The sequence below is a fragment of the Chrysoperla carnea genome, chromosome 3 (genome assembly GCF_905475395.1).
Source record: "Chrysoperla carnea chromosome 3, inChrCarn1.1, whole genome shotgun sequence".
NCBI classification, from domain to species: domain Eukaryota; kingdom Metazoa; phylum Arthropoda; class Insecta; order Neuroptera; family Chrysopidae; genus Chrysoperla; species Chrysoperla carnea.
The window spans coordinates 38,700,270-38,708,914 of record NC_058339.1 but is presented as its reverse complement, the minus strand read 5'-3'; the positions used below and the strand labels follow the sequence as shown (position 1 = coordinate 38,708,914).

The 8,645-nt window shown below is 28.3% G+C and overlaps 2 protein-coding genes across 2 annotated transcripts; both read right to left on the bottom strand.

The window, feature by feature from the left end:
- Window positions 1-441: 441 nt before the first annotated feature.
- Window positions 442-5,662, bottom strand: LOC123295460 (protein sly1 homolog). The gene is made up of 10 exons (XM_044876827.1): window positions 5,570-5,662; window positions 5,350-5,509; window positions 5,061-5,274; window positions 4,013-4,100; window positions 3,858-3,947; window positions 2,816-3,403; window positions 2,013-2,280; window positions 1,794-1,932; window positions 1,025-1,222; window positions 442-557 (listed from the first exon to the last, which is right to left on the bottom strand). Exons 1-10 carry the CDS (start codon window positions 5,595-5,597, stop codon window positions 447-449), a joined length of 1,884 nt encoding a protein of 627 aa, XP_044732762.1. The 5' UTR covers window positions 5,598-5,662; the 3' UTR covers window positions 442-446.
- A 663-nt stretch (window positions 5,663-6,325) lies between these two features.
- Window positions 6,326-8,034, bottom strand: LOC123295483 (out at first protein). Its single transcript, XM_044876858.1, has 4 exons — window positions 7,884-8,034; window positions 7,674-7,787; window positions 7,271-7,589; window positions 6,326-6,847 (listed from the first exon to the last, which is right to left on the bottom strand). Exons 1-4 carry the CDS (start codon window positions 7,977-7,979, stop codon window positions 6,573-6,575), a joined length of 804 nt encoding a protein of 267 aa, XP_044732793.1. The 5' UTR covers window positions 7,980-8,034; the 3' UTR covers window positions 6,326-6,572.
- Window positions 8,035-8,645: the final 611 nt, after the last annotated feature.

Genomic DNA, 8,645 nt, shown 5'->3' with positions numbered 1-8,645 from the left:
ATTTTACATAATTCCAAAAATATCTTACATATAACATCTTCACAAGCTCATGTGTTAGTGTAAGGGCGGCGAACATTATTTTTGCTCAGAGCGGCAAAATAGCTAGATCGGTCCCTGGATAAAAAAACATACCCTTTGAAAAAACATTTAGCATGAAAGTGTTGAATTTTGTGACACAGAGTATAAATATGTTAAGGACAAATGTACGCAGAAATATAAACTTAGACCTTGTTGATATTCTGAAAAATATTAATCTGGATTCAAAATATGAATAAAACTTTTATAAAAAAAAATATGTTTTTTTAATAACAATTTTCAGCTTATAATAATAAAGAGGAACTATGTACAAAAATATGGAGAAATTATATAATATATTCGTAACAAATTACAAAGCTATAAAATAATTAATTCAAAAAAAATATTTTTTTAATAAATAAATAAATAGCTTAACTTATTTCTTTACCCAATAAAGATAATTGTTTTAAAAACTGTTCACCACTATTTAGCGTTGATGCTCCATAAATAATTCGTTTATTATTTGATGTATTCGTTTTTTGCTAAAATAAATAAATCATTTTAGTTAATAAATTAAAAAAATGTGATTAGTTATGGACAAAGAAACCACATCTCCAAATAATCTATAAAATATATGGAATATTTTTCATTACTTTTGGAAATTTAGCCTTTCGTGATTTACTTAGTCTTTCGGAAAAAGTTGGTGGGACGATTTGTTTAAAGCGTATATTTTAGTATCTCTTATAAATCCACAGGTAAAACAATCGTGGCCATTTCTTCGAACACAGCACTGGTAGATTCTATTTAGCAGATTTTCGTAGAAATTGAAATTAGAATTCCTTACTGAAACTTCTTTGGTATTTTGGTTTTTCAGTGTGATAATTCGAGAACTCAAAAACAAAAAAAGATAGCTAACTTAAATTTTAGCATAATCTTCTGTTGAATTAATATTCTGAATATACTTTATGCTTCGGTTTCTTTGCCCACAGATATATTTTTTCATAAATACCTTAGCGTAATCGACTAAATTTTGATATTCAATATAATTTCCACCACCAACAATAAATACGATTGCATCCTGATACGAAGTCCTTGTTCGTGGCATTTCAACAGCTTTAAATTGTTTTGGATCCAAATATAAATAATCATCTTTTTCCATATTTTTCATTTCCATTAATTGATCAACAATTCGAGTTACTGGCAAATTCTGAAGAGTACAAAATATTTTTTAAATAAAAATAACCTAAAACAGTTCTAAAGCTGTATAACACAATACAAAAATTTTACAAGAAAGTAGAAACTTTTTTTTGTGTATAAATTATATTGTGTATCGAAAATAAATTTTTGAGTGAAACATTCATTCGCATTTTGAATAACATACAATATAGTTAAATTAACAGAGCCGGAGTAACCATTAGGCAGAGTAGGGCCACCGAATCGGCCACTGGAAAATGTTTCATAGAGAGAAAACTTAATTGGAAAATTTGGGTCTTCAATGGCATGCTGCCAGTGGATGAAATACTTCATACTTACAGAATAGAATCATGCTTAAATAACGTTTATAATCTGTAAATTCTTTTGTCCATTTTATTCATTTTAATTAACTTATATTTAATTATACATAACTTTTAAAAAAGTTTTCTTGGCGAAGTTCAATATTATTTATGATAAATAATTGAAATAAAATACAAAAATTATCAACAACAAATATTCCTATTTATAATTATTTTCATACTAGACTTTAAGAGTTCTGTAAATAGTTAATTAAGTTTACTTACATTTCTTTTAACAACCAAATTTTTAACCCCTTCCATTACAAACGACGATCCTTGCGATACTAATTTTGAAAACATACTAACGGTTTTGGTACCACCACCTTCATATTGATTGGTATTTAATGACATTCTTGAAAAACTTCTACAATAAAAAAAAAAAAAAAAAAAACAAGACAGTTTAAATAATTTGTGAGTATTTTTAAAGAAATAATTTAAACTTACTTCCAACGTTTAATATAAGCTACGGGTGATAAATCACAACCGGCTGCCTCTAGAGCTGCTTCGTATTTACTAAATTCACTGTCAGGCACATTTAATGAACAAATATAATAAATTATAAATAAACGCATTTTATCTTCAGGTGTTCCTGATGATGGATCAATTAGAAAATCATATACACTTTTATTATCCAATGTTGCCTTGCTCATAATTTTTTCTTCTAATTCGAAAAATGTATCTAATCGTCTCGATTTAATGAAATTCAAAATACCTAAAAAACATACCGTAGATGAATAATCGGTTTGTAGTTAATTTTATTTTACTTTCTATAGATTTTTATGGTGGCCACTGCTTTTCCAAAATGAATTTCCCTGACTTTTCCATGTTTTCAATTGGAATAATTCAAAAATTCCCTGATAAAATAAAATGGGATAGATAATGGAGGTTAAATTGAAAGAATGTGGAACGAAATCTTTACAAATAACGAGCATGAAAAATCATAAACTAAATTCGAATAGAAAAATTATAAAAATATTTTTAAAAGTTTGCTACGAAAATGATTAAATTCCCTGACTTTTCTCTTTTTCACGAAATTCCTTGACATATCTCTGACTTTTCTAGAAGAATTTGAATTCCCTGACATTTACAGATTTTCTAGTATTGTGGCCACCATAATTTTTCACTTTAGACTTAAATTTATTTTACATTATTTGATATTAAAAAATTCCATAGCTTAATATATTATGTTTTTAAACGAGAAAGAATTTTCAAAATCATTCCAATAGTTTTGTAGTGGAAAAAAATACCTGTAGCAATTGTGGTATGCATATCAATAAGACGCTTTTTCTCAATCAATTGTGGTAACGAATTTACAGCCGAAGTTAATTTTGCCGTATTATCAGAAACCATATTTAACATTAAATCACTTTCATTTTCAATACCCATAGAAGTCTTTAACCGTTTCACTTCTTCTTCAGACGATCGGTACTGTTCCAATTCTTCTTGTATAGCTTCCGCTACTGTTGGAAACGGTGATCCTTTATGTGTAGTCCAAAATTTATCATTTGAATCCAAGTGACACACTTTTGTTTTATTTCTAACACCACCACTTGGTTCTTTATCTTCTACCGAAACCTTATTTAACGTTAAATCAAGGACATCATGTGTTAGAGCTTGATATGTCCATGTATGATGTAACGGAGTGGCAATGTCAACGTTACGATCGAGAATAATTAATAGGGGGCGTTGGAACGAAAAATTTCCGACTTGAGTAGCATCCATGTGGAAAAGATTATTTCTAGCGTCAAAAACATTATCGCGTAATTTTTTCTCTAATTTTTTTGCAACCATTTCGGCGGCATTACCACGTTGACTTCGAATTATTGGAACATTACCTAAACAAATTATTATGCATTATAAAAAAATATTCATATTTCAGAGAATTTATTATTTATACGACCGTAAACGCAGTAGCGGATTTAAGGTTATACCTGGAACATAGGGGCGCAGTATTTAAGGGGCGCCAGATTTAAAATGCTTGGGTAAAATTGTTGAATTTGACTTTAAAAATGGTTACCGAACCCATCGATGTATACACAGCGTGAATTATTTAATATTTTCTACCCTCATATTTCGAAAAGCGAATACAAATCATAAAACGCAAAAACATGCACCGACTTAATGGAAAACTTAATTCAGTTTATTTGACTACTAAATAATAGAAGTTGCCATTGAGTTTTAACAAAATTGGGGACAAAAATAGTATACCCCGTACTTCTTCGTAAGAGGAAGTATCCGTATACCTTTCTCAAACGTTATCATTACAATAACTTTTTTTAAATTATTTACCTAATGTGACACATACAGAAAATAGACTATCCACAATTACTTCCATAATCGATTCCATTTCCGTATCAACTAAATCTCCTTTATTAATCGCTAAAAAATACACAAAAATTTAATAAATTACGAAGAGGTATACACTTAAATATTTAATTTCGTACCGTAATATGATAACGTTTCATTGTTTTGATGTCGTAAGGTAAATAAATCATCTTCAAGAGTAATAAAATTTAAATATTGGTCATATACCTATAAAATAACAAGTAAGTTTATTATTTACATCAACCCCCGCAAAACGAATGGAAATAGTTTTATAGCCTCTCAAAAATTATAAAAGGTAAAAATTATACAATAGGGTATTATCGTTGGTCAAAAATAAATCATGAAAATTGAAAAAAGTTAAAATTTATGTAAAAATATACTTATACTACTCTGATTTCGAGTCATAAAAACACATTTTTCTTTTAAAATATTAAAATTAAAAATCGTAATTTTTAAACTGTATATCACGTGACCTAAAAAGCGGGCAAGCCTTGCTGTGATGTCATATCGGTATGAGCCATAGACCATCAATTAGTTCAGTTTAGACAGCTGGGTATAATATATCCATAGATAATCCGTATTTATATTTATTATAATCAGATGTCTATGAATATATCTGTCAAACTTATTTGTGTTATTTCGTATAATGATACCGATATTACGTCATCAAATTGGATGCCCACGTTTTCGACAGTTTAAAAAAGGTTTAAAATTTAAGTTTTTGGCAAGAAAGCGTGTATATTTCCGAAATAAATTTTTGGTGGCTTTTTATAAGCAAAATCAACATTTTGAGGTACTTTTTCAAAAATAGTAGACTACCCTATTACACACTATTCCAATAAAATGTGTCCTACCAAAAAAAGGTCAACCATAATAGGGTTGAGTTAGCGCGAGTTGACTATCATTTGGTAACTCATATTAGAAGTGTCATATTTACTACCAAGTCACTAACGATAAATTAAATTGATGTCTTTATGTTTCAACCTTTCTAGGTATTCCAACAAATAATAATATTTAAATAAAAAATTGAAGTAGTTATTGAATAATTTGGGGCGATAATTTCAATCTTTCATAGCTTTTGAACAAGTTTGAATTCAATTGAATTGTTGATGAATTCGAACAGTTTTGGGTTCACGAAAACCCCCATCTGTAATAAATATATCTTACTTTTTGAATATTAGCAACACAATTCCATTGAATGGCCGCTGATGCTAAATCTTCTAATTTCTCTCTAGAAATTGGCGATATAAAATTTAAATGATATGCATCATATAAACCATTTTGAAAATCTTGACTAATTCTTCCTAAATTCTCTACAGTTGGTGCACAAAAATATATCGCAGGAACTTCTGGTATGGAATCACGATTTGAATGTAATAATCTAAAACAAATTTCCCAACTTTCACGTATTATCTTCTACAAAACACTATAACCTTAAGAGAAAACATTTTCCTACACATGTAACGTTACACCCAATTCACGTATTTCTTTTAGCGATAGCAAAGGTGAAATAATATCTTGTCCAACTCGATCATATACTAAAATTTTCCATACGGGCTCTGCAGATGATAATTTATTTGCTGGGTTATTTAAATTTAACATTGTTTTTATAGCATCTAAAAATGTAAACCCCAATTAATATAAAATCTTTAAACTATAATTAATTAGAAATTTACTTATTTGCCGTTCTTTTAATGTTGACATGATTGTTTTAATTTTTTATTCGTGCAATAATTAAAATTGAAACAACTTAAATATGACAAGTAAATTTGACAATATCCACATCAGATCAAAGAATTAAACATATTAGATTTAAAACTAAACATGTGAGGAAAGTTGTTGACGTGTATAAACCATAGGCGTAGGTGAATTAATAATAATTATTCATCATAAGCGTCGTCATCATAAGTAGTGATTCGAGAGGACATTTATCTGGTTATTTACCAGTTATTTGGTTAATTAACCGGTAAAATAAATTTCTGAATGATAAGTTGCCAAACAATTTTATAACTGAGAATTTTTTTTTAAAGTGAACCTATTTAATAACTTACAAGTAATTATTGAAATAATTTATCCATTCACTTTAGAATAATAAAACTAGAAGAAGAAATGCAAAATTTCATTTAATATTTATATATCCCACGTTATGCTTAATAGCTCCGATTTTATGATTTATAAAATTCTTATGGATGATCATAAAATTTTCATGGATGATGGTCATAAAATATTAAAAGATTGTTAGTAGTTAAAGGAAAAATAATTTTTGTAAACAAAGTCAATATATTTACAACTTTATTTTTTAAATATCTATAGCACAAAAATTTGAAAAAATAACAAATTTGAATAAAATAAACATTTGTGTTTTTAAAAATTACAAATAAATAACATTAGAGATACTTTCATTTATTTATATTTTTGTAGTTTGTGAGAATTATTGTTGTAACATTATTGTTTCATCGATTTTGGTCTGAGAAAGAACACGATAGTATTAGATCAAAGTCCTTAAAACAGAGTCTGATTCATTCCACCGATTAAAACATATATTCGGTTGAATTAATTTCATTTTCTTATAAGCTAGAACTCAACTAACAATTTTTAATCTATACTCAACAAACACACTTGGGCCAAACTCTGTTTAAGTGACTATAGATAGCCAAATAACTTACACAAATTTAATTATTACTCGTCCCATAGGCATACTTGCTTTTGATGAACAAAATACGAAAATAGAAAACATTTTTTACATGTTTTAATACCACAACGATACGACATTGATGCATTCATAATTTCCTCCTTGCCTTTACAGTATTTTAGTGCACATGGATACCAGCCAATACACATTTCAATATGGCATTGACATGGTAACTTTATTGAAGTTGTATCTTTACAAGATGGGACCATTGAACCACCAGGAAATGCACGTACCGCTGACATTAGTTGTGATTCCGATGCACCTATAAAGTTAAAATAATTGTACAGCTTTAATGGCTGTCAAATCAGCTTACTCAACAAATTTTACACATTATTAGGCACCCGCTATTAATTTCGTCAAATTACGTGCGAAATTTGAAAATATACAATTTAAATGCCATAAAAATGAACTATAAAATGAATAACAAAAATTTTAAGCAGTTTTTTTAGTGGTTTATTAGCACTATAAAATCTACTTGAGAAAAAAAAGATTCGGTCAATATTATTTATTTGTTTAAAAAAATAGTTTAAACAATATTTTTTAAACGGGATTCTGCAAAAATTTTCTAAGCGAAAATTATTGTTACTCAATGATAGATTTAACCGGATCTAAATCGCGTGCGGTTTTTTTAGTGTTTTTTGATTTTTTTAAAACAGTTCATTATTTTAAGTATCCCAATCTTTACCTGGTTGTGAAGCCCATAGTAACAAATCCTGCCGTCTTATATACGTAGCATTCGCTGCTTCAGCACATAAGGTAGCAATATGACGTGAAATAACACCGGATCTGGATATATCAACAAAATAATCCATTGTATAATTATCTCGTCCTCGATCTTCTTCAGGCATTCTGACAGTGCCTGGATTTTTTTGTCTTAATTTAGACATTGCATCCGCTGAGATAAATTCATTCTTTTGAAAATGACATACGAAACACATTACTTGATATTGGCTTTGTCCCCGCTCTTCTTCGCCCAATACCAAGGCTTTTAAAATTTGTACATCCTATAAAATGAACGGAAATATTAATTTTTTCCCCACTGATTTTTCATTCATAATATTATTAGACTAAAAAGATTATATACTTACACTTGCAAAATCAATCAACTGTGTCACTAATGTGCCATCAGAACGTTGAAATTCTAATATTACTGTACTGTCTGTAACATTTGCTGCAATATTTTCCTGGACAACATCTCCACCCTACAAAAAAAAAAACAATATTAGTTCTATGCAATCTAATTTATACTTTTGTAAAACATATTGCCTATACTATTATGTAGAATAATATATAATTACCTGATTTTTTACATTAATTAACAATTGTGTATTAATAATATTAATTAAATAACAGCTAATTATTAAAAATGTATTAAAACTTTGTTTCGACGACATTTGTGTGTTTTATTATTATTTTTTTAATAGTTGATATCCGTTTTTAAAAAGTATTCAACAGCATTTTTATGATTTGAATATTAATTTTTTTAAATGATTCATCACTAGAATAAATGCACTCACTGCATACATATGTTCCTTGCCTGTGTATACCTATATATAGCTCCTTTTTTTACATTCGGCATGGAGCTTGTAGAATTTTAGAATATTAAAATAAAACAGTGCATGCGTATTTATCAATGTACTGTGCGCAATTGCTATCTTTTACATTTTTCTGTCATACAAATAATATACATATGCATGATATCGTAGCATTTAATGAAACCATTTAGTTCATGAAAAGTGTACCCATTTTGTGAAACAAATCATGGAGGGTATAGCCCGAGAGCAAGCCAATAGCTTCATGATTAATTAAACTATTATATTTATTGATATAATAATCGGAAACTTATTTTCTACAACTTTGCTTATGATAAATATTCCCATATTAATAATACTAACTTAGAAATTAATAGGAGGGGGGGGGGGCGTGCTTGACAATATAAGAAGAAAAGTAAGAATAAAATTAAAAGTTTGGTAATAATCAGCAACGAGCACGTTAAATGGGGAATAGACAACCTGCACGAGTTGCTCTTTAGTACGGATGGACAAAAACGATTTGAAAAT